The sequence below is a fragment of the Bufo gargarizans genome, chromosome 7 (genome assembly GCF_014858855.1).
Source record: "Bufo gargarizans isolate SCDJY-AF-19 chromosome 7, ASM1485885v1, whole genome shotgun sequence".
NCBI lineage: Eukaryota > Metazoa > Chordata > Amphibia > Anura > Bufonidae > Bufo > Bufo gargarizans.
Genome location: NC_058086.1, coordinates 56,579,929 through 56,607,199, shown reverse-complemented (window position 1 = coordinate 56,607,199; position 27,271 = coordinate 56,579,929). Strand labels below are relative to the sequence as shown.

General features: G+C 43.5%; 1 protein-coding gene across 1 annotated transcript in view; it reads left to right on the top strand.

The window, feature by feature from the left end:
- The window catches only part of TNR (tenascin R), a 189,671-nt gene that overhangs the window by 29,859 nt on the left and 132,541 nt on the right, over positions 1–27,271 (top strand). Inside the window, exons 3-4 of the mRNA XM_044301949.1 lie at positions 21,091–21,366; positions 23,899–24,014. Coding sequence (XP_044157884.1) covers positions 21,091–21,366; positions 23,899–24,014 — 392 coding nt within the window. The remainder of the gene's footprint in view (positions 1–21,090; positions 21,367–23,898; positions 24,015–27,271) is intronic.

Sequence of the window (27,271 nt, the reverse complement as noted above, 5' to 3'; positions counted from 1 at the left end):
AAAAATAATATCCAAGATTTTAGCTGATAGATTGGCTTCCTTTTTGCCGTCTCTGATTGGTATTGAGCAAGTGGGATTTGTGCAAGGCCGCTCAGCAGTTATGAATATTAGGACGGTTTTGGCAGTCCTGGATAGGGTACGTCACAGTCCTAAGGATGGAGGGACTCCAGCCATGCTCACCTTGGATGCTGAAAAAGCTTTTGATAATGTAAGGTGGGGATGGTTGGAGGCAGTCCTAGATAAACTGGGATTTAAGGGGGCTTTTAGAATGTTTATAGCAAATCTATATAAATATCCTAGGGCAAGGGTATACACTCAAGGTCATTTATCGAAACCTTTTGATCTAAAGAAAGGCACGAGACAGGGGTGCCCGCTCTCTCCATTGCTGTTTAACCTGGCATTGGAACCATTGGCGCGGCTTCTGTGTTCGTCAGATTTGTACGAGGGAATAGGGGTAGGTTCATTGCAAGTAAAAGCAGCACTTTTTGCTGATGACGTGGTTTTATTTCTAGCCAAACCAAAGGAGCATATTCCAATTATATTTCAAGCTTTGGAAACCTTTGGAAAATACTCTGGATATAAGGTGAATATATCTAAATGCGAATGCCTACCTCTATTACCCATGCGTGAGGCTTTAGAGAAAAGATTAATTAGCACACTGGGAATTACGTTGGCAAAATCATATATAACATATCTGGGGAAAAAAATCGGGAAGGACCCTCACTCCTTATACCAACTTAATTTTCCACCATTAATATCCCGAATCAAGGAGGATCTAGATAGATGGCAGGGATTACCTCTCTTTAATGGGACGGTGTGGGACGGTGTTGCTTGGTGAAAATGATGGGGGTTGCAAAACTGTTATATCCCATGCAAACAATCCCACTCTTACTACGACATGCAGACGTGACACTATTGGAAAGTAGGTTTATTCAGTTCATATGGCAAGGCAAAAAATCAAGAATCGCTCTGAGCAAACTAAAGGTGAGGAAGGACCTAGGTGGCCTCAATTTCCCAGACATTAGAGGATATAATATAGCTTGTAACAGTAGATCTATATTAGACTGGGTGAATCAGACGTCCTATTACTCCAATCTCAATCTGGAAACACAACTAGCTAAACCTTGGAATTTGGTGGCACTATTGCACACTAGTATCTCTAAACTACCAGAGTCAGTAAAGAAATCCCTGGTGCTGAGGGACACCATTATTGTCTGGAAACTGTTACGGAAAATGTACGGTTTGTCATACCAAATGTCTAAACATCTTCCAATAATGGCCAACCCTAATTTTGAGCCGAGTAAAGGAGACAAACTCATGAGCACTTGGACAAAGGCGGGGATTAGGAAAATGGGAGACTTATTTCATGAGACGGAATCTAGGTGGTTGACACAGATAGAGGCAGGCTCGGACTGGCCCACAGGGGTACAGGGGAATCCCCCGGTGGGCCCCTGAGCAAGGTGGCCCCCTAGTCTCCCACCCCCTGCACAAGTGGCACATAACACAGTAGATTTACTGGACTGCATACATATATTCAATGTACAGCACCTCAATCAGCCTGTGTTCATATAAGAAACGTGTTTGATTATTTATTATATTTCAATGTATCTGTACGGTGGGCCCCCAAAATAAATTTTACTGGTGGGCCCTAGGTACCCCAGTCCGACACTGGATAGAGGTGAAAAAGAAGTGGAATCTGAAGGAGCCAACCTACTTCCCGTATATGCAGATTATGTCATACGGTAAAAGTTTATGTAAAGACCTGACTAAAGAGTGGAGAGTGAATAACTTTGACTCGCTGTTAGGAATGAGAATCAGACCGTCGATTTCACTTCTTTATCAATCTCTTAGGGATAGATGGGAGAAAGTGGATCCAAAAAAAATGTTTCAGAAATGGGAGACACTTCTGGAGTTGAAGGATATATACTTACCTATATGTTCAGGAATAGGAGCTTTACATAAGGCCATCCCAAATGAACAGTGGAGAGAGACTCACTTAAAGATATTGCACCATGCAATTTTTGGTTTTGACATCCCTATTTCTGACTCAAGAAGGGACAGACTGATTGCGTGTCCAAAGTGCGGCCTTTCAAAATCGGACTCATTCCATGGATTGTGGAGTTGTCCGAAGTTGAAGGAATTTTGGAATGAGGTAAATAAGTTGATGAAAAGGTGTGGAGGGAGTGAAGCGGAGATTACCCCTGCAATGGTAATAACACACGTTCAAATTGTCGGAACAATTAGATGACTATGCGATGGAATCTATCACACCGATGGGACATAAGGTCCTGCTTGGGGCAAAAAAAAGTTTACTAAAAGTTTGGCTCCAATCTCAGGCCCCCTCTGTTTCTACAGTTATTGCGCAACTTAAGCATGTCTTTCACTTGGAGTGGACTGAGGCCTTACAACAGAAAGAAGCTTTGGGGAAAAAATTGTATCGAACCTGGCGCAAATTTGTGTTGGGCTATTTAGAGCCTAGTGAGTACTCAAGAATCATGTCTCCTTTCAAATTAACGACATGGTATCTGTTAGAAGATTTAAAGGATGCACTGGGACTTCTGAAAGTGATATAACCTGGTATTTTGCTTCTGAGGATTAGAGAGGTGGATGTGGAGAGTTGGCTGATGCAGGGGATAGTTAGGGGGAGGGCGGGAGAGGGGAGGGTATGGGGATATTTTTCTTCATTTTTTTTTTTTTGTTTGTTATCACAAAATGCTTTATAACAAGACAAAAATGTATGATCATAACCATGTGTGATGCTGGAAATTTACAATTTATGTCATATGTCAGATAATAATATGTCTGTTATTGTTTTTTGAAAAAAATAAAATAAAAAGTTTTCCGATATGATTGGGGGGCATCTATGGGAGCACTAGGCCTGCAGCCTATCAGAGGCTAGCGCAAGCGGCGCGATGACATAATCGTGTCGCCTGAGCTGTACAGCGCGGGACACAGGCCGGAAGAGGCCTGCATCGCATCGCTGCCAGCCTAATGGAGGTAAGTATAAGTGTTTCTTTTTTTATATGGCCCTACTTACTGGCACATGATTGGGGGGTATCTATGGGGGCACTTGTTACTGGCACATAATTGGGGGGCATCTATGGGGGCACTTGTTACTGGCGCATGATTGGGGGGCATCTATGGGGGCACTTGTTACTGGCACATGATGGGGGGCATCTATGTGGGACACTTGTTAATGGCACATGATTGGGGGCATCTATGGGGGCATTTGTTACTGGCACATGATTGGGGGGCATCTATGGGGGCAAATCTTACTGGCACATTATTGGGGGGCATCTATGGGGGCACCTCTTACTGGCACATTATTGGTGGCACTTTTTACTGGCACATTATTAGATGGCACTATGGTGGCATCTATGGGGGCACTTCTTACTGGCACATTATTGGGGGCACTATGGGGGAATCTACTTAGGCCACAAAGAAGGGGTATTTTATATGGGGGAAGGGGGAGAGGAACACTATGGGGGCATCTACTGAGGCCACAAAGAAGGGGTATTTTATATGGGGGAAGGGGGGAGAGGAACACTATGAGGACTTCTACTGAGGCCATAAAGAAGGGGTATTTTATATGGGGGGCTCTGTATAGGGACATTTTATACTGGGGCACATTATGGTGGGTACTATGGGGAAGGAGAGAGAGGAGTACTATGGGCTCATCTATGGGGGGCACTAAGAAGGGGTATTTTATACTTGCACATTATAGGGGAAACTGAGGGCATCTACTGGGGCACTATATATGGGGCATTTTATACTGGTACATTATGGGGGCACTGGGAGGAAGGAGGGAGAGGAGCACTATGATTTACTGGCACATTATGGGGGCACTATGGGGACATTAGCTCAACTGGGGGCATTAAAAGAGGGTATTTTTTGCACTGGCACATTATAAGGAGAATTATTACTACCGAGGGACATTATGATGGGCTTTATTATTACTACTGGGGGTCTATGGGGAACATGATTACTAGTATGAGCACTATAGAAGCATTATTACTTGTGCGGCACAGTGGGGACATTTGGGGGCACTGTAAGAGCACTATTACTACCATGTGTGCTCTAGCAGAGAATTATTACTATTGGTGGGACTTTTGAGAGCACTTTTACTGTGGGGGCACCTTGGCACAGTATCAGCTACCACAGTTATTTTTGGGGGACGTTATGTTTACACTATTAGTGTTAGGGGCACTATTTGCCGAGCACAGTTACTTTACCACAGTTACTGTGTGCCAATAATTATTGAAGGGGGCATTATCTGTTTGGCACTACTATTATCAGGGGGTTTATCTGTTTCTGCAGTATAGTATTGGGGAGCACAGCGGCACAGTATTGGGGATGGTAGGATGATTTGTCCAGAAAATGGGAGGAGGATGGAAAAGCAGTAAACTAAGATTTTGTTTGTCAAACTGTAGAGACGAGAAATGGCTGGAAAATGGTGTCTGGTCTGAAGGTCTGAAAGGAGAAGATGAGGAAAGAGAACATCTACATCAAAGGAGACATCAATAGATGTAAGAGGTATGGGGCGCTGTATTATCCTGTATGTTCTGTAGTGATGGGAGGGTGGATATAGAATTTGGCCCACAATGTAGAACACTGTGTGTGTTCTGTATTCTGTGCCTCACACCCATCTACTACATTATCTGTACTCAGAGAGTAATCACTGTGTTATCTGTGGTGTTACATAGGACTGCAGTAGCTGTAAAAAAGGGGGCGTGGCCACAGGTGGGGGGGGGGGCGGAATACTTGACTTGCCCTGGGTGCTGGCAACCCACGCTACGCCACTGCCCCCAGGTCAGGGGTACTGCGTGATCTAGGATCAGGTGGTGAAGAAGAATTGCAAGAGCAGAGGAACGGGGGTATGATGGGCATCATGATGCCTCATAAAAACAGTGTCAGCATTAAAATCAACTCTATAGCTGTCTCCATATAATACCATATTAAATCAAGTAAGCAGCACGTAAAGTACAAAACAGGAAAAAAAAGCTATCATTGAAATATAGTATCGCCCCAGAAGAACTTGTAAATGACTCATCTGTCAGTACTATCACTATCTACTTTAACTGAACATAAAATCCCCCACAGTATGTTAGTTTTATTCCTCGGAGACAGTTTTATAAGAAGTGGTATTTCCACATAACCTCTGCTAATTTGACTCATGCATTATTTATTAAATGTACATACAGTGCCGTATACAGGCTTAATGTGATGATAAGGCCTAAGGCAATCAATATATTATTTATCTCGCTGATAACACGGCGCTTATTTCACAGACAGCTTCCTCCTTCCCCTGGCTCACATGACGCTGCGGTTTAGTTAAAAAATGTAACAAAAGACGAATGAATGGGTTGGACGGCTCACGAATAAATGTAAGTCCTTGAGTCGTCCTATGCGTTCCCGTTGTTAAAGATCACCTGTTGGTAGGATCAACCCTATTAAACCAGGCATAACGCCCTGTAGGGTTGATCCTACTGGGTAAAATGACACCTTTCTTAGGTTCTCTAAGGCCCCTTTGACACTGGCGAGAATTCCGCGTGGGTGCAATGCGTGAGGGGAACGCATTGCACCCGCACTGAATCCGGACCCAATCACTTGAATAGGGCTGTTCAGATGAGCGTTTATTTTCACGCATCACTTGTGCGTTGTGTGAAAATCGCAGCATGTTCTATATTCTGCGTTTTTTATGCAACGCAGGCCCCATAGAAATAAATGGGGATTCGTGAAAATCACAAGCATCCGCAAGCAAGTGCAGGTGCAATGCGATTTTCACGCATGGTTGCTAAGGAGACGAGGGATGAGTTACCCGGGACCCCATTTACTTTATTGTTTTCCATTATAACATGGTTATAATGGAAAATAATAGCATTCTTTAATTCAGAATAAAAAGTAAAAGGTCCATTGTGGGGTTAAAAAAAATCTATAAATGTGACTCACCTCATCCACTTGATCGCGCAGCCTGGCTCGTCTTCTTTATTCTTCTTTTTGCAGGACCTGGCTGGAAAAGGACCTTCGGTGACGTCACGTGGTGAGCGCAGTGACGTCAGCACAGGTCCTGCTGAATAAAGATAGAATATTTCTATCTTCATTCAGCAGGACCTGCGCTGACGTCACCTGAGCGCAAGTACGTCATCAAAGGTCCTTTGGCAGGTCCTGAAAGAAGAAGAAAGAACATGATGCTGGCTGCCACCGATTTCACGCCAGTAACTGGCCCATGTGCACTTCATATCTCTGTGCCTCTGCCCACAGTGAGCAGAACACGGCGCATGCCCGGGCCCGGCAGTGATGCGCAAAGGGGTAATAGGGAAATATGATGTCACAGAGCCACAGGGCCGGCCTAAGCTTACTGGGGGGTGGAGCTAGGTGTGAGTGAGGCGGGGGAACTTGGGCACTTTCAGAAAACTTTCCGCCCCTGGGCACTTGAGACGGCTCATTAGCATATAAAAAAAAAGAACGTTTGGGCGATTTGAAGGATCTGAGAAACTAAGCACCGGTAAGATCTGTGTCATGTCTTTGTGTCCCACTGAACAATGTGATCTGTTTAAAACCTGTCAGGTAGGTGACATGTTTTAAGCTGTGGGAGGTGAACCAAGTTAAATCTTTGCCCCAGATGAAGCGTAGACAGGGTGATGAATCTCAATAAAGAGACCAGTCCTGTATGGAGACTTATTGGCAATGCTCCATGGGAAACAAATATGCAAAGAGGTCTCTCCCAAGAAAGAGAACCATCTCACCAGCACCACTTATTGTGGTCTCCTATGATTTAGGAGCAGACTTTCTAACAAGCCATGGGCCCTTGTCAAATCCCAAGGTCGGATATTGACTCATAAGTAGCCACTTCCAATAAATGACACTGGCCAGATAGTTCTTTCTTGAGAGATACCTCTTTGCATACCCGAGGTGAAGGAAAGACTCTCTACACTAAAGCCTTCGGTTGTGTTCACACTTGAGCTGAAGGCTTTGTTAAGAGTCTCCATCACAGGTGCCATCATATTATCTTGCTTTTTGTATTTTTTTAAAATGATGGGCAACATGATCGTCAGTGGGGTACATCAAACACTGCTGGTGTCCGTCCCATGACCGATCCTTCACAACACAAATTCAGTTTTTCTGGAACAGGGAATGTAATTCACTACACAGATGTGAATTCAGAAGTCATTTACTGTGTGTCGAGAGGATCCAAGAAGGAGGGACCATTGGGGAACTAGGGAGGCATCAAAACGGGAATGATGGGGGATTGAGCATTGCTTCTTGTATTTTTTTTTAAAATATATTTTTAAGTAATAATTAATGTGGTTACGATTACTGCTTCCATAGGGGTTGTCACTTAGCTGTCCTCCGACTTCAAATCTGCCTAGTTATAGCATTATAAATCACCGTGTATGGCTGCGTAACAAGGCAGGTTTGCAATTTAGGAGACAACGCCTGTGGGAGCTGTAATGGTAGACATATTGGGTGTCAGCCAACTTCTCTAGAAACAGATGTGACTGAGGAAGTGTTGAATGGAATAGGATGGTTGAGCAAGTTACATTTGCTCATAATCTTTAAAGGGACTTGGTACTTTTAAAAATGTGGCTCAATAAATTTCACAATGAAAACGACACTTCTAATAAACAGAGTTTGGTTTTCCTCCCCTTTTCTTAATCTCCCAAATTGCTTAAACTGTGTAAAGTTAACAGACTAACTCCACTGTGCATGGACTTCCTGTCATGTGACCTGCCTTCTAATTAATGCCCTTAGATGACAGGAAGTCAATGTATGGAATTCTGTTGATGGTTCCATGGCAACCTCAGAGCAAGAGAAATACATATACTGCACTAACTAGTAAGAGGAAAGCAAGGGGTTTCCAGGCTGATAGGTTTACAATATCAGATCGGCAGTAGTCTGACACCCGACACCCCGCTGATCACACATATGAAGAGAAGGCACTCGCCATAACGTGTTATGTCTCCCTTCCTGCCGGGTATCGGCGAGTGCCTTCTCTTCATACAGATGATCGGCAGGGGGGCCAGGTGTCGGACCCCACCGATCTGTGATTGTTGACCTATCCTGAAGATAGGTCATCAATATTAAAAACCTGGAAGACCCCTTTAAGTGTACATTCACATGACCATATGTATTATGTGGTCCACAAAACACGGATGACGTCCATTTGATGTCCGTGTTGCATCCGCTTTTTGATGCGGTCACAATGGGTCCTTGGACCTCATTTGTGGCCAAGAATAGGATATGTTCTATCGTTTGCGGAATGGACATACGGATGTCAAAGGCACACAGAAAACATGCTACAATTAGTTCCTTCACCTTACTTTCAGGGTATATATGATGCCTCCTGTTTCCCTCTTCAGGCAAGCGCTGATTGGTTAAAGTGATCATACGTCAAGTTGTGAAACCTATTTTGTTGTGGATTCTCAAAACTATACCCCACAACTACATAATTGTCAATAACATAAACTCACTAATTGCATCTTACACCTCAACGTCACCCTTGTCAGAGTTACCTACTCTAGCTATTCATCTCAGCCCTGGTCTAAATCTGTGGAGAACCTCAAATTTGCTGTGCATTCTCAGGAGAGCCATTGGGAAATGCATCCAACCAGTGCCTTCAGGCCATTAAGGGTGTACATTTGCAATGCACTCCATGGTCTCCATGGCAAGCTTGGAAATTTACTGCAGATTCTCAGACCACTGACAAATCAGAAAATGGTTATTTATGCACTTTCTTAATGTATTCTTAATGGGTCCAAAAGACAATAGTAATAGTCAAATTTTTCAATCCCCGCTATATTAGCTGCTGGTGAGATTCAGAACATACGCTCCGTAATATTTTATCAGGAGGAAAACACTGGATCTATTCTAATTTATTCAAAGAGAATCATTTAAGTAAATATACTTTTTTAGTGGAATTTTATCCTAATACATTTTTAATTTGCATTGCAAATAAGTGCATTTCAGCTAATTGTAGGAAATGATTGTTGCATAAACAGTCTGCTTTTTATGCTTAGGGACTAAAAATGGAAGTAAAAAAAAAATGAAGAAAAGATGAACTGTAGCCATGGAAATATATCCAGAAGTTGCAGGCTTTATGGAGTTGCACTCGTTCCATGCACATAATTGGACTTGAGGCAGAAGCTTTTGAATCCGATATATTGGTTGCATCAAGAATGCAGAGTTTAAAAATAATAGTTTTCCAATTGTTGTTCTGTTTTTGAGCTATCTTGGGGAAACAGACGATAGAATCAAAGGGTAGACAAGCCCTCTCGGTGCCTAAGGCTGGGTTCACATCTCCATTTTGGTAATCCAGGCAGAGGAGCAGACTATCAGAGTTACTGTATCCAACGTAACACCGCTGGATCCGTATTCACTATAACAATTTCCAGCAGGGATCTGGCATGGATGCCAGCTTTCAGCTGGAAACCTATTACCCTGTACTGAAGCCGGTATTTATGCTGTAAACAGACAGATGCAGGTCGGATGCCATTATAGTGAATCGAGATCTGATGCCATGTGGCGGATCATGCTGGTGGTGGTGAGGTTGCTAGTGTTCACGCCCCTGCTCATTTTAGTACGGCACAGGTTGCAAATGACAATTCTTTTATTGTCCGCACTTTCCTCAAAAAAGCGCCAGACTGCGGAACACTTACCCCTTGGCAAGGGAGATTGCCGCAAGTTGCGGGCCAGTTTGGTGTGGCCCGCCTTCCTCCTTTTTGCCACCCCACTGCCTCTTCCAGACTGTTGCGGTGCTGCGGATCCCTCCCCCTCTGTACTGCTGTACTCACTCGGCTTGCCACCTTCTCAGGTTGGGTTTGTGATTTCATCGTCCACCACCTCCTCTTCCACTTCCTCACTCTGGTCATTCTCCTGACTTGTTAACCTAACAAGAACCTCACTAATTGACAACTGTGTCTCATCCTCATTATCCACCTCGTGAAACACTAATTTCCATCTTCTTCTGACTGTGGATGCTCAAGAGTTTGGGAAGCAGGGCACAAGATCTCCTCATGTCCCTCTTCAAGCGGGCTTGGCGAGAGGGCAAAATCAAGGAATGGCGATGAAAAGAGCTCCTCGGAATATCCGAGTGTGGGATCACTTGTTTGCCAATACTCTCTCAGGGTGAGGATTCTGTTGACCAGACTCTTTGCTACTGAGACTGGACTTTGTGGAAGACAGGGTGGTTCTTAACCGACTGGAAGCATTATCTGCTGCAATCGAACCGACCACCTGGTCACACTGGTCTGACTTCCAGAGTGGTGTCCTGCGCCGCCCTGCAAACTGGGACATGAAGCTCGGTATCGTGGATGAGTGTGTTTCTTGTGCTCTGGCAGTAGGCACAGTTTCAATGTGCCCAGGGCCACAACCTCTGTGTGCAGGGCCACTTCCCCGTCCCTTACTGCTCGCCTTGAGCATATGAAATGGTATACAGTATATGCTTGCAAGTATGTCACACGTACAGAAGCACAGGTTTTGTAACTGTATGCGCAAATAAATTACACTGAATGTCACAGATATTTAGGATGCACAAACGTTATACAGGAGATGTAGCTCAGGTAATGTCGCTGTCACCAGCGGCCAAACAATTGCACGCAATTTAGTGCAGGTTGCTCTCTCCGACTAAGACTGAGCCGAACCACGTGTCATCGGGTGCTATAGAGCACCCGATGATGTGTTCCAGCCAGCCAATCACTGTGATGCCAGTAATCAACAAGGCTATAACATTACAGTGAGTGACAGTACCTCTCCAGGCGTAGCAGCCAACAAATATGCGCGGAGCAGACTCGAGCATCGGCCGAACACCGTTATGTGCCGAGCATCACGATGCTCGAGTCAAAATGGTGTTCGGCCGAGCATGCTCGCCCCACACTAAATAACAGCTTGAACAGTCTGCAACTCAGGCCTCGCCTCTGCGCACACATGGTGCCCATTCTGAAGATCTCTGTCCCAGGGTTTGGACTTGCCTGTGTTCTACAGCCATGCTGTGGTTTGTACATTCTTGGGCTTCTTCAAGCTCCACTTGTCGCCAGCTGCTGTAGTATCATCTGGTTCTAACTACTGCTGATATTCTGTTCCCCAAGGTTGTAACTTCTCCACTTGTGGCTCTGGATCTCTTCACTTTGGCTGCTCTGGTACCTGGGTTATAGCTCTGACTGAGCTACACACACATGTGCACACACTGGAGCAGTATTCCCATCCTACGTACAGTCCTCAGACCCAGGGTCTCTGTGTGCCACAATACTATAGTACTTTTAGAAGTGTTCATATTAATATGTTATAGTGCACATAGCTTTTCTAGTGTTCTGCCTGTGGCAGTCAAAGTCTTTCTGGCAGTTATGTATTTCTGGCATTCTATTCATGAAACAGTGAGTTCAATATTAACAGTGACATGGATGTGATTCCCCACCTGGTGAGGTGGCTCTGCTAAGCAAACCACACATCCGGATGAACAGGTCTGGAGTAGTGTGGACAGGTGGCGCAGGCATTGCATGGGCAAAAAGAAGCACGGAAGCAGCAGGGGCAAGAACGTAGCAGATCTAGAGTGGTAGTTGATCTGGAGCTGGAGCTGTTCAGCAATAAAGCAGAGTTGGTGTAGCAGGGCTGTAGTAATTGTGTGCAATGCTGAGCTGTGGACATGCAGAGATGAAGCAGAATTGAAACATACCTGGAGAAGCAGAGCTGCAGTAGTCCTGCCGAATGCTGAGCTGTGGATGTACAATGATGAAGCAGCATTGAAACATGTAGAGAAGATGTGCTGTAGTAGTTATGTACAATGCTGAGTTGTGGACCTGCAGCAACAAAGCAGCGCTGAAACACACCAGAAGCAGCAGAGCTGCAGTAGTGTTGCAGCATACTGAGCTGCATATGAGCAGTAATGAAGCAGGGTGGAAACACACTTGGGGTAGTAGAGCTGTAGGAGTACTGTACAATGCTGAGCTGTGAACATGCAGCAATGAAGTGATGCTGAAACACACTAGGAGAAGCAGAGCTGTAGTAGTGCTCAGGAAAATTGAGCTGTGGCAGTAACAAGTACAGTGTAACAGAGTAGCAGCTGTATTAAGTCTAATGTAGCAGAGTAGCATCATTAGCAAGTCCAATGTAGCAATGAATATGAGTTAGTGTTGCGGTATTTACCTTTTTTTAACTTTAAGGACTAATGTACCCTTAACAGTGGCGCATCTATAGATCCATATTGGTACTCTGTGTGGCACCGTATGGTGCCTCTACTGCTTCGTGAGCAGAACACTTGTCTAAATTGGGAGGCAGTAGCCTATAGCAGGCAATGGTCGCCATTAGAGATGAGTGAAGTTTACAAAGCTTTGATTCGGTTGCTTCACCAAATTTCACAAAGAAATTTGCTTTGTGACGAATTACTTTGTCACGATCGCGGCATCTGAGATAAAAATGAGGGCTTTCAAGGGTTAATAGTTTAGAATAATTATAATAATACTCACCTTATCCATTTGAGAGCGAAGAGGCCACTGCGGCCACCTTGATTGAAGATCCCGTGCAAAATCATGCGCGGTGTGTGATGAGGTCATCATTACGCTTGCTGGCGTGGTGATGTCATACGTCACTCCAGATGGATCTTCACTCCAGATGGCTACGGCCTCTTTGTGCTGAAATGGATGAGTTGAGTATGATTTTATTTATTTTTTTACTGCCATTTCAGGCTAAATTTATTCGTTACCAGGAAGCACGAGGAAATTTGGCTTCACGGCGAATCAAACTTTTCCAGAAATTACTAGACCAGTTGCTTCATGTACTGGCCGAAGTTACAAACATGCTAAATCTTATCAACTACCATTTGCCCAGCTTCTCCGCTTCTTTAGCTGTTTTTATGTTTTTGCACCTGCGACCCTCAGGTCCTTACACCAAGTATAAATTGAGGGTAATTATTTTTATTATTGGCAGATCTGCGGACCTTCAGCAGTCTGAAGTTCATAATCAAACTCCTCACTTATAGTTAATATTCATCCATCTATGTAATCTTTATGAGGCCACGCTGTGCAACATTATTTTTATGAGTTTATGATTATACACAGCTGCAGCGGTCAGACCGGACAGCTGCCCTTTAGAGTGACCGCGCTGTCAGCGCGCAGTCCATCATCTGCCATTTATAGAAGGGAATAGTCAGGAAAGAGGAAAACTAAAAGAAATACGTTCCTTTGCTGTTTTTATTTGTTTAAGATCAAAGGATCCTACTACGGCTACATTCACACAACAGTGAAAATAAAAAACGGACCGTTCTGCATCCATTGTATATTTTTTATGGTCGTTTTGCAGCCATTTTGCATCCGTTTTTTATGGCCATTATAAACAGATAAATAGATGATTTTTATTTATTTTTTTAGCATCCCACTATCTGCAGGGCCCTCAATACACCCCCACAGTGCCTCCAATATTTATAAAGCCCCTCTGTAGTGACCTCTGTATATAAAATGCCCCCCAATAGTGCCACCCTGTCTATATTGTCCTCAATAGTAACCCCAGTATATATAGGACCACCACAGTGCCCCCTGTATATAAAATGCCCCCACAAAAAAACCTGTATATAAAGCACCCCTAATGGTGCCACCCTATACAAAATCTCCCCAGTAGTGCCCCCTATATATAAAATGCCACCCAATAGTGTTCCACTAGTATAAAAGGGCTTCCAGTAGGGCCCTCAGTATAAACAATGCCCCCCATAGCGGCACCAATTATACAGGGTATGGAAAAAGAATACCTCATCCACTTGAACGTGCTGACATTCACTCTGCACTGGAGGGAAGTGGAAGGACCTGATGTGATGTCCTGAAGCTGGGGGTGTCATGCCCTTCCACTTCCCTCCAGTGCAGAACAAGTGGATGAGATGAGTATTTTTTTTCCCATTCCAATGGTTGGGAAACTACAAATCCCAGCTTGCTTTATTCATTTCTATGGTAGTTCCGAGTACAGCTGCACAATTGTGCGTGCTGGGTATCAGCTGGAGGTTGCTGATCCCTGGAAGATATGTTCTTCTAGTCACTCTACAAATGGTCGTAGGTGATGAAAAAATGTATAGTTCTCCGAAATGATATTCACGTTTAACATCCCCATCTTATAAACGTTAAAAGGGGTTGTCTCATTACTGACATTGGTATCATATCACTAGGATATTCCTCCAATGTCTGAACAGCAGTGTTCCCGGGAAAACGAGAGCTCCAGAGAGGTGAGTAATAAAGAGACAAAAGGAAAAAATTACACCATAGAGCAGCGTTGTTTGTTTGTTTGTTTGCATAAATTGAAGGCACTTTTTATCTTTATTTTTTTCACTATTGTGCATCAATGGTGCAATGTTTACCCCCATGGCGGTCCCCAATCATATCTACAATCTTGGCAACCATCATTTTGCATTCTAGTATTTGCCACTAGCGTTGAGCGCGAATATTCGAATAATGAATTTTAATCGCGAATATCGGCACTTGGAGAATTCACAAATATTTAGAATATAGTGCTATATAGTCATTATATTGAATATTCGTCATTTTTTCCATCTGAACACATGATTCCTCCCTGCTTCTTGCTTGTGGGCCAATTACGTCATTGGCCCATAAGCAAGAAGCAGGTAGGAATCATGTGTTCACTTCAGATGGAAAAAAATAACGAATATTCAGAAAAACAAACATATAGCACTATATTGAATATAGTTCTATATATTAGTTTTTTTAGAATATTCGTCATTTTTTCCATCTAAAGTCATGATTCCTTCCTGCTTAACCCCTTAGGGACTTAGGACGTACCGGTACGCCATGTTTGCTGAGTCCTTAAGGACCCAGGACGTACCGGTACGTCCTAACTTTAAAACGGTATTGCGGCGGGGGTTAATCGCAACATTTTGTCCGCTGAAATCATTAAGCGGGCATCCTGACCCCCCCCGCATCGGCGATCACCGCAAACCGCAGGTCAATTCAGACCTGCGGTTTGCGGTTTTACCTTATCCGGCGGGCGGCGGTGCCATCGGGTCCCCATGCGGCTGTAGGGGGGACCCGATGGCACGGAAGGCAGCGCGATGCCTTCCTGAGGCATCGCCGCTGCCTTCCTGTGAGATCCAGCCCCCTGGATCTCACAGGCTGGAAGCTGTATGAGTAATACACTCAGTATTATAGAAGTATAGAAATGGAAACTTGGAAATTTGCTATTTTTTAAAAAAATTTGGGGGTAAATTTGGTATTTTTTTATAAATAAAAGTTTTTTTTTTGAACTTCATTTTACCAGTGTCATGAAGTACAATATGTGATGAAAAAACTGTCTCAGAAGGGCCTGTGTTCAGATGGAAAAAATTATGAATATTCGTTTTTTGACCCACGCCTGTATTGAGCGCGTAATATGCGAATATTATGCGATCATTACCTTGCCGTTTTTCACGTAAAAAATGCCGCTCATCACTATTTGCCACAGGTCAGTAGAAAAGCAAGCGTTTAGCTCTTGCTAAATATTTTCTTTAATAAGCTGTTTTTATGCAGAATTTTAGGACTTTTGATGGAGCCACTTTAGCCCCTCTGCCTCAGCTTCTTGACTCAGACCATAATTTGGCTATGTCAACTGTGCTTATTAAATAATGTGCTTTTTGCAAAGGTTGATGGACCATTAGTCATTTTTTTACCATTCATAATTTATACATACAAGCAGTTTCAAACAACATTCATCTAGTGCGCAGTCCTTTTATATGTACGTGTGCAAATCTAAAGTACTGCCAGTTACTCATCAGCTTCCATTCCATTTTGCATGGTTTTAAAAGCAACAAAAAGAAAGAAAAGTTAGCTACAAAACGTACATTCAGCATATCTGCCAGGTATACATAGCATCAAAATCCTCACCAAATAGCGAGAAACATCTTTTGGAAATGCTGCAGATTTGAAGCTGATTTTAGCCTTGCAAATAAATTGACATGCTGCGGATAACTCTGCACCGCATGCCAAGTAAGGCTTCATGCACATGGTGTGTCCATATTTCGCTCTGCAAGCCTTGGATGTGCAAAATACATTCTGTGTGCACTTTGCATTGTCACTCTGATCAATCCAAAAATAATATTCTCATCTGCAATATGGGCCAGAATAGGACATGTTCTATAATTTACTCAAGGACCACATGGAACTACAAAAAATACGGATGTGTGCATAGCGCCATAGAAATGAATGGGTCAGTGTAGTATACACAATAAAATGCAGATAGTACACAGATGAAAAATGTATGAATGTGCAACACGTCAGTCTGCAGGGGGAGGTATGGGGGCGGAAAAGATGATGGGAGTGGTGGAGTGGTGCTGAGGGGGATTGTAGTCAGCGCGGTCACAATCCCGCTTCAGCAATCCCCAGTGATGGGAGGGGCGCAACGTTTCTTTCCTCAGGGCACACCTGGTTTAGTTGCTCCTGCCTGGTGGTGGCTGGGGTGCCCTTGATAGTGTATGGACAGCGGGTCTGAGGATAGGGTCTGATAGGGGATGATGGGAAATGAACAGGCCGGCTTGATTATAGCATGCAACAGTCTTTCTTTTACTGAGTGGATGATGGGTGGTACAAACCAGGTAATAGGCACAATTTTCAGAGAGATCACAAGGTAGAATGTTCCCAAAGGCTGTGTATAGGGGGTGGTAGATTTAACGGTGCCCTCTGAGTCTCTTTCTCTAGCAAGCAATGCAATCTTCCTAATTAATCAATTTTCTGTCAATCACATATACTACAATGCCCAACTGCAGTGTGTAGTCCTCTAAAGGGTGTCCTGTGTGTCCCAAAAGTGTAATGGGCACCTGAAGCAATACAACCCAAAGCACATGCAGTAAAGTCTACAGACATAAATGTGCATTACCTTCACTGGCTTTCTTGTCCTCACACTGTCTCTTATAATGATGCTCAACCTTCTATAGAAGTCTGTTCCTTTCTCCCTTAGAGGTTGGCTCTTGGTACAGTTGCTTTTCTGGCAGATTGTTATCTAACAGGGTTGGTATCTACCTGGATATGGGTGCTCCTTTATGCTTCACCTACAGTGTATCTGGCTTATACACCATCAACAACTCTAAACATCTTCTCTCTTGGCCTACTTTTTTTTAACCAGGAAGGTGGGGACAGCCTACCACCCAGCAATTGTCTCTAAGAAAGTGCAAAGTTAGCATACATTAACCCTTAGCAGCAATAACCATCTTAGCAGTAAACCACTGGGTCACTGCATATGTGCAGGTTTTCCATTGCATGTGGATGAAATATGCTATAAGTGGATTTTCATCATGCAGTTCCACAGTTAAAAATTCACAATGGTTATATCAGGTGTGACCATACCGTAAAAGTTGGTTCTTGCTACCAAAGTATATTTCTCCTCTAATTCCATTAACTATAATGTTCTATTGCCTCCATAAGGTGTACCTATAGGCTCTACCACATAAGATTTTTTAGGGTGATGGGCTTGCAGCGACTCTGAGGAGAGGCAAGGATGGAGAAGTGGTACTGGCTATGATTGTGGTAGTAGTACTAACCGTACATGATGGCAATCCTCACCCTGGCTCTCCTTGGGTCATGCACAGTGAATGGAGGGAGGACCCTTTCTTCACTCAGGGAACACCCTGGACATGGGGGCTCCTTCCTGGTGTTAGCTGAGGTGCCATTAATGGTAAACAGGGTAGCAGGGTGGAAGGCAGAAGGGTAGATGTAGGGGTTCAGCAGATGGTGGTGGAGTCAAAGACCAGGCCCAGTTTAGTGAAAGAACAGTCTCATTACTAAGGATGATGAGCGCTGCAGATAGCCGCAATAGGCACAGTTCTGATGTCTAACACAGAGCTTACTTTTCCCAACGGCTGTATACAGGCAGCAACAGGGATGGTAGTAGTAGTCCCTAAGCCTCTTTCTGAACACTTTGCAATCTTCCCAGATTGACCACAGGCATGCAGAACTCTCACAATCAGTAATGAAGTTCCCACAGTGGATGCCGATCCTCAAATGGCCAAAGCAACATACCAACTCCACAAGCAGCAAAGTCCATAGCCATAAACGAGCATTACTTTTGCTAGACAGCCTATAGAGTCTGTGTTTCCTTTTCTCAGAGGTTTGGTCCTTATGATCAGCATGTAGGATGGAGAACTTCTTTAGTAGGGCTCACACTGTACAGGCACATGCAGCACCTCACACTTCTGCTGCTTAAGCCAGACTCATTGGATGATGCAAGAAGTCTGGGGCCAGGCTGCAGCAGTGTGGGCCAAATTCTCAATCCACCCCCACCCCCCAACCCTACCGTGAAAGAGATATTTGGATGGACATGATATACATCACTATGAAATATACAGGAGAATACAGCACCACCTACCTCTTACATCCAGTGACATCTCCTCTGATGTAGACTCAACGTTTTCATTCGGAGATAAGACCTCCATGATACCTTCTTTCAGCCGCATCTCATCTCTGCAGAGTTTATCACACAAACATTTTAAATTACTCACTTTACTATCATCCTCTCCATTCTGGTGCTTCAACGCTGTCATCCTGCTGCTATCCCCAATACTGTGGTAGTGCCATACAGATAGTCCCGCATAATAATATGCTCCCGAACTATATACTATGTTAATAGTGTTCTTACAGTACCTCCAAAAGCAACCCCAACAGTAGTAATGCCCTCTGTATTGTGCTCAATAATAATGCCCTCACATAATCCCCAAAATTAATAATACCCCCATAGGGTCCCTATGGGGGCATAAGGCCCCTCTATAAGGTACCCTTATAGGAGTCTGCAGTAGTAATAAAGTCCCCTATAGTGTCTGCAGTAGTAATAATGCCTCCTATATAGTACTTATAAAGACCTATGTAGTAGCCCCAGTATTTGTAAAGACCCGCTGCAATGTCTAAACAAATGTCTAAATTTGACAGTAAGTCGGCTTATACATCTGAGTTACACATTGCCTTAAAATTAGTCATGGGATTCTCAGTCGCAAGGCAGGACAGGAAAAGGTGGGGGCTCCCGAAGGAGCGTGGGTATCAAACTAAAAAGCGATGCAATTGTCCACGGTATTTTGCCCGAGTTTTACAGCTAAAAGTCTTTGGTATTGGGATTTTAAAGCAATCTTTGAGAAAATTGACAGAAGCAGTCATTTCTATCCTTCCCTCTGATCATCAAAGAATGGAACACTTTGCCTCAGTTTTCACGCAGTGCTTCATTCTCCAGACAGAGATGGTTTAAAAGGAAAGGTTGAAGCATTCGCTTGTCATAGCGATCAGGGGTTTTCAACTTTTGTCCTTCAGCCTCCAAACCAACAATTCAGATGTGGACGTTCTGCCCACGGCATCAAACAGTGGCATTAACCCAAGCAGGTGAATCTGGCCGAGCATAGCAGTTCTGTCTGAAGGACACAGGGATCAGAGTGACCTCCTGTGCAATCATAGATGGTATGACCACATTTAAGTGGTTGGAGTCATATGTAGAGAGGACAGAAGACCTCACTGCAAAAGATAAAATGGGCCCTCCATATTTTTCTGGATGCTCATCTTGGTGCAAGGCATATTTATTTGTCCCCCATGTCCCCATCCTTGTAGGAAAGATGGGAGGTGCGTAGGACCCTCAGGGGGCTTCCCCCTGGATATGCAGAAAATTAGGAAATAAAAGCCCCCCTGGTCTTGGGTTCCATTGCTGGTGAGTACCATACCAGTGGAGACTATACCTCGGTGATGCATACATTGTTGTGAATATGTGTATGTAGTATGTAATTACAGTTATTGCCGGGGTCCCAGACCATTCTAAAGCTAGTCATAATCATTAAATGTAGATCGAACATTGTCACGGCGTGATGTGGGAGGGGAACTCCACACCAAACACAAAAGGGAGGGAGAAGGTACCAGGTCTGCAAACTAAGGGAATGGGGAAGGTCCCCACCTAATAAATCCCAACTTGAGCCCTGACTGTTAACAGAATGAACAGACCCCGATGGTAGGACTGTTCATCCGCAGGAACCTAATCCTGGCTCACCCTAGAAGGCCCTCAAGATAGTCATTGGGCCACAGACGACCTGTTTCTTCCCAGCTGAAGAAACAAGAGTCTGCCTCAGGTCTGGTACCAAGAGACAGGGAAATAAAAACAATACAAAAAGTAAAGACACTTAACTCTGGGTAAATGGAAAGCAGGAACTCAGCCGAGATCCAGACACTAAACGATCCACAACCAGAATGAGCTCTCAACCGCAAGGAGTGATGGGTAAAGCCAGACTAAGAAGGAGGTGTGGGCATCCCAGCAACACATAGACAAAGTGAAATTAAAAGAAGCTGTCAGATCACTGATGTGCAGCCAGTCTTTCAGATCTTCTACCACCTGTCACGGGTGTAACACCTATAGATGGGGTAAGCTTAGACCGGCCGTCTAGACCTGCACCAGATTTACCATAGGGGCTCAGGCTGGATGATAAATGTAGAGCAGGAAAATACATTTTTGTGCAACTCAATGCCAACTATTTGTTGGATTACTTTGAGACAGAATTGTATGTTAGAATCGTGACACATTTTTGGTGGAAAGTGGTCATGCCCATTTCCCTGTGAAGCCCCACCTCATTTCAGGCAGGTCAGTAAAAAGTGTAGAAAGCCTAGTTGCACCAATTTGCACCATTTTTTAGGCAGATTCCAGACACATTAATAAATTTGGGCCACTGAGTACATAATTGGACTGTGGATGGACTGTGAATAGATAGATAGATAGATAGATAGATAGCTATACAGACAGATAGATAGATAGACAGACAGACAGACAGATAGATAGATATTAATGATCTGAGCCCATCCTGGATATTCACACGAGCCACAGAATACATAATAAGATCTGTCATTGGCAGCCTGCCTGCTTTTAGAAAGTTTCCAGGTAGGGCAGAACTGTTGTTTTTGATGGTACTGTGTGTTTTACATTTACCTGCTGTTTATTTTACCGTACATGATTAAGACTTTAAGTGTTTTTTCTCACTCCATTCCTCAATTTACCAAATTTAGTAAATTATATGAAAAATAGCTAAATTGGTTGCTCCTATTGTAATATACAGTACAGCCATATTGCATTGCTTCATAATAAGACCTTTCTGTTGATTGTCCTTATTTTATTTCCTCCCAGTTGCCCCACCGGTGGATTTCAGTGTTTCAGCAGTGGGGGACCACTGGATAGACTTGGTATGGGAAGGCACGCCTGCTGTGACCGAGTATGTAATCTCTTACCAGCCAGCAATGCCAGGAGAGTGGGGACCCCAACAGAGGCTACAGCAGAGGGTCCCAGGAGACTGGAGTGCTGTGACCATACGAGAACTAGAGCCGGGGACGACATACAATGTCAGCGTATGCTCGGTCATCAGCGACATCACCAGCGAGCCAGCCAGTATCACCACCTCCACACGTGAGTATCAGTCTGTACATAGTAGACCGAGTCTGAGCCATTATGGGATCCAATCCATCAAGATCTCTGCCAAAGCTGTTGAGCTGTTGGATTTTCCAGGAATTAAATATTGATGATCTACCCTCATGATCATTGAGGGTCTAATTCCCAACAACACCACTAATCAGCTGTATACCGGGGGCCGCAGCACTCAAACGAGCTCTGTGACCTCTCCACTATATACCAAGCACATTGTATAGTGGCTGTGTTTGGTATTGCAGCTCAGTCCCATTCACTTCAATGGGGCTGAGTGTGATACCAAGCACAGCCGCTATACAATGTACAGCACTGTGCTTGGTGAGCACGGAGAAGAATGCAGCCTTCTCAAACAGCTGATCGGCGGTTCCCGGGTGTTGGACCGCCACCGATCAGATCCTGATAGGGTATTTCCCGACCTCATATGCATATAGGGTGTCTGGGTCATTAAACCTGTGCTCATGTTGTAAGCCATTTTACCAATCAGGTTATTTCTTTTAACCAGTTACATAGATGCAGTTTAGAATAACCAGATTTATTTGAAGTTTGCTTTGTTGTCTTGGAATAACGTAATCAGTGATTTAGATCCATCATGGATTTTATTCATTCCACTTCCTTTAAATATCCTTTACCCTTCTGCCGCCACGGTCACAGATAAAGTGAAACTCCACCTTTGACTAAAATCCAACAGCAGATTGGCTGCTGGTAATTTTTCTTTTTAAGACCTTATTATTATTATTATTATTAGATCTGTAAACAGCAGCTTGTTGGTGGATCCCAGTTAGCAGGTTTCTTTTTTTTATAACTGCAGAATAAAAACAGTCAAATCAAACAGCAAATAATTTAATGTAGATACAGTAAATTCTATAAAGTTGCTAATCAATGTGAGAGCCTCACTTTAAAGCGTCACTGAACTTTCAAAACATGTTTGATATGTTATAAGAAAAAGGAAAAAGTCTGGTACCGTGATATGTTATAGACACATTATAAAGGTTTTAATCAGAGGGGGGCTGAGTGCTGACACGCAGACCGATCACTAGAACGAAGAGAGAGAAGCCCTCACACATAGCGCTCTTTCTCCTCGCCGCAGAGTATAGAATCGAGACGGGCCCATAGACTTCCTGCAGAGAGGAGAGATAGCCTGATATGTGAGCACTAGTGTTGGTCGAGCACCAAAGTGCTTGTGTTCTCTGGTGCTCGAGTAGAACACTTCCCGATGCTCGAGTGCCCTATAGAGCACCAGAGTACAATGGAAGTCAATGGGAGAACCCAATCATTAAACCAGGCACCCCCTGCTCTGAAGAGTGGAGGGTGTTGGGACTCTAGTTTGGCTTAGGAGTCTCTGCTCTGACTCCATATATAGCTATGTCCATATATGGAGTCAGTGCTTGGGGACACCCCAGTGTATTTAAATCTAATTTAGCCTCAATTTCTGGAAAGTTTCTGGTGGGATTCAAACTCACAACCTTCTACATTACAGCAAAGAATCTTAACCACTACACTATAGAGCTGCATAGTATTTTTTATTTATTTATTTATTTATTTAGAGAAACTGGCCATGCAGCTATATAGTGTAGTGGTTAACGTTCAAATCCCGTCAGAAATAGAGGCTAAGTTTAATTTAGACATATATATAAGTTTTTTGCCATAATATATTTACATATATTATTATATATTTAGAATATATAATATATTATAATATATGTAAATATATTATGGCTAAAACATCAGTAGTAGTTTCACACATATTATGCATTCATATATATCAATATATCTATATCTATATATATATATATATATATATATATATATTAGTAATTACAAATTTTTTACAATTACAAAAAAAAAATATATATAAATTTTATTTAGCCTCTATTTCTGATGAGATTCAAACTCACAACTTGCCACATTACAGGCCAGAATGTTAACCACTACACTATAGAGCTGCATGGCCAGTATACAGACAGTTACAAAAAAATATATATAAGACTTCTGCTGTATAGGAATACTTACTAGTAGTAAGTATTCCTATAAAGCAGAAGTCTCATATTTTGTAGTGGTTAACATTCTAGCCTGTAATGTGGAAGGTTGTGAGTTCAAATCCTACCAGATACTTTCAGAAATAGAGGCTATATTAGATTTAAATACACTGCTCGAGCACACGTGATATTCGGCCGAGCATGGTCGCCCAACACTAGTGAGCACTTCTCTCTCTCCTCTTTCTAGTGATCAGTGAGGGTTTCAGCACGCTGACCCTGACCGATCAAAACCTTTTATATGCCGCTATGACATATCAAAAGTTTTTTAAATGTTCAGTGACACTTTAAAGTTGCAGTTAGTAATATCGCTCTCCAAAACTACATTTATGTCATAAAATAAGCACATTGATGTCATCGGGCTATATCTGTCTACAATAATTATCCTCCTGTCCTGTCTGTATTAGGTATGAACACCCTGATGGCGGTTGTGAACTGCGATCGCTTATTCTATTATTGTACATTATCACATTTTTTTCAGATATCTCCCCACCTAGAGGACTGCAATTTAAAAATGTGACTCAGACCTCCGTGGAGGTGCAGTGGGAACCTCCCCCATTTGCTATTGATGGCTGGGAAATCAGTTTCACCCCTAAGGTGCGTTAACAACTTTCACATAATCTATCCTTTGTATGATATTATTAGTTATTAGTTAATTATGTGAATTGCATGTGAATATAGGGATCTTTCTGACATCTTCCTAACCTTCTGGAAGCATGCAGTCCATCTGTTCCTTCAAATGTTCAAAATGCTCCTCAGTCACAGAAAAATCCATCTAGTGTAAAACAGTAAAATCAAGACTGGAAGGAGGGGGATACAGAAACTAGGGAATGAAAATGGAAAGGCTGTACAGGTTAAACTCAACATTGTGCGCTTCACTGCAACTAATCCACACCTATAGCTGCTGGAAATATGGTGGTGTCTTTATTTTTTCCCCCCAAAAATGCCTGGAGAACCCCTTTAAGGAGGAGCTAACAGAAGGTACTGCACAGATCCTCCTCCAACAATAAGTTGAACTTGGCTTAGGCTAAGTGTTGATCAAAGTGTATGATTTCACCTCATTCATTGGTTGAAATTTCACAGAGAAGATTGTTTTACCCCAGACAGACTAACGTCATCTGAAAATAAGTCAACAGTGTTTGACATTTTCATCTTATAGCCTTGGTTTAAAGAAGGATCATTTGAAAGAACGTATCGAGAAAGGTTCTTTAGTCTTCATCCGGTGTCATTAAACTTACATGACCAATATGGACATGTATAAAGACCAATATGGACAAGTTGCACGTGGCTGCTTCTAGCAAACGATCGTTCACCAGATGATCATCTGTCCAACGATTGTTCAAACTGCTTCTATCTAAAGCTGACCATACAAATTAGACAGAAGTTGGTTGATGGTTGAACAGACACAGCCATACACACTTTAGTCCATATTGGCCGTTACAGTAGCCCAAACTTCCCATAATATATGTTCAATGAAAATGGGTGATGGATGAAAGATCTTTCTGGGAACATTCTTTCAAAGATCTTGCCCACCTTGACCGTCGTTCGATCCCTGATGTCTCAGGCATTAGTTTGGCTGAAATCCTGTTTAACCATTTCACAGCTCTAACACCCCACACAAGCTGACGTGCGTACATCGTATGACTCATTTTGTTTTCAGCAAAGATTTAGACTTGTTTTTCCTTTCTATATTTCACCACGCTATATAAAATTGCTGCTAATCGTCGGTCAGTTCCAGGCACTTTCATGCTGACAAATTCATGCTTGATACGACCCAGATGTCTCTTGGCTGCAGGAATATGAAAGCTGTTAAACTGGACTTAGGCCAGATATTACTGCTTGAGTTTTTTTTTCACCTGCTTGAGAGCTGTTTTGTTCGGTCTTTGACAACAAGTCAACAACGTAGGAGCGTGTCCTTGTATTCTTCCACATGACGAAGCTTAGAAAGATCTTTAGGAGTCATGACGTGTGATTGAGCGTGTGTCGCTTATCTTTTATATGGGAAGAGAAAAAGGTCTTTTTAGAAGTGGTTCTCGATGGCGTTTGATGGGGTGTGAGGAGTGTGTGAGCAAGAGATCAACTCTCATCCAGGGGAAAACCCTGGACATGGATTGAATACATTGAGGCTTTGTTTGTTATGGTGAAAGAATGGTCACGTTCTGGTGAATGATTTGCTGTCAGAGGATGCTCATAAGCTGTATGCTTCAGTGACCGGCTGAATAGAGGAGCCATCAACAATAATGGAAAATATAGGTGAAGGATGCAGGATAAGGAGCTTGACCTGCCATCTTCCCGGGCTCTAAGTAAAAGCGATACGTTTGCGGAATATTAAGATCTCAATTATTTCTGGTAACTGTAGAGATAGGCACAGTCTGGTGTGCAGGTTGCACAGAGGAGCAGAGGCTTACAGGGAGGTCTGTCACTTCCAAAAACGAAGCATACTGCTATACAGGGTAGGTGCCCCAAAACATTACCATACCTTTCTTGTTGTCTTTTTTATTTTAATGTATATAAGGATTTGGGTGCACCGCTCATATTTGCTGCACCTGGATTTTCACAAGAATGGTGTGGCTATGTTTGGGGCATCTACCCTACTTGACTGTATGCTTCCTTTTTTTAACCTAAAACTTCAGGAACACAAATGCAAAATTTGCAACTGGCCCCAAGGACAGTGGACCATTCCTAATACTTGGGTGGAACATAATTGGTTCCAATGTCAGCTCCAAATTCGGTTATCTTCTAAGTTAACATTATTGTTTGGGAGCATAAGTCTACCAGCAGGGCCGGCTCCAGGTTCATGTGGGCCCTTGGGCGATAAATCCCAGTGGGCCCCCATGAGGCATTTTTTTACATTGACATGTCCCCCTGTGGCTCCCACACGGTATAATGACCCCCAGTGGCCCCTATACAGTATAATGACTACTAGTGGCCCTTCACACAGTATAATGACTACTAGTGGCCCTTCACACAGTATAATGAACCCCCAATTCCCCCCCCCCCCACTGTATTATGACCACCTGTGGCCCTGCATTCAGAATAATAACCCCCAGTAGCCCCCACACTGGGGGAATACTGTATGGAGGGGGCTCTGGGGGTCATTATACTAAATGGGGGACACTGGGGGTCATTATACTATGTAAAGGGCCCTCACAGTATAATGACCCCACAGTGACCCTCCATTCAGAATAATGACCCCCAGTCGCCCCCACACTGGGGGTTATACTGTATGGAGGGGGCACGAGGGGTTATTATATTTAATGGGGGCTCTGGTAATCATTATGCTAAATGGAGGGTAAATGGGGATCATTATACTAAATGGGGGGCACTGGGAGTCATTATACTGTGTAAGGGGCCCTCACAGTGTGATGAATGACCCCCCAGTGGCCCCCTCACATACCTATCATTGCAGGGGAGCTGGTGTTCCTGTCATTCACTAACCGCAGCTCCCTGCGCTCCTTCTCTCCGGCGGCCCGCTGCAGCAGTGAGCCAGGCCTGGAGGAGAGAAGGAGATGTGCAGTGATGTAGCTAGAACTGACTGGGCCCCACAGCAAATTTTAGTACGCCCCCCTCCCCCCCCAATGTGTGTTCACATCACGTTTTTCCTATCGGTTTGATGTATACAAATGTGCAGCACTCCACGTGTTTTGTATCCTGCAGAGTCAAGTAAAAAATGCATACGTTAACGTATATGTTTTTTTACAATGGAACAGTATGGTGAACGGACGCCACTGTACGGCATCAGTCTGAGGCACCTGGTAACGCATACATTTTTGGTATGCATTAAATGGATAGCACAAATGGGATGTGAACCCAGCCCTAGTGTCAGAATAAGCCCCAGTACACAGCGGAGCAGC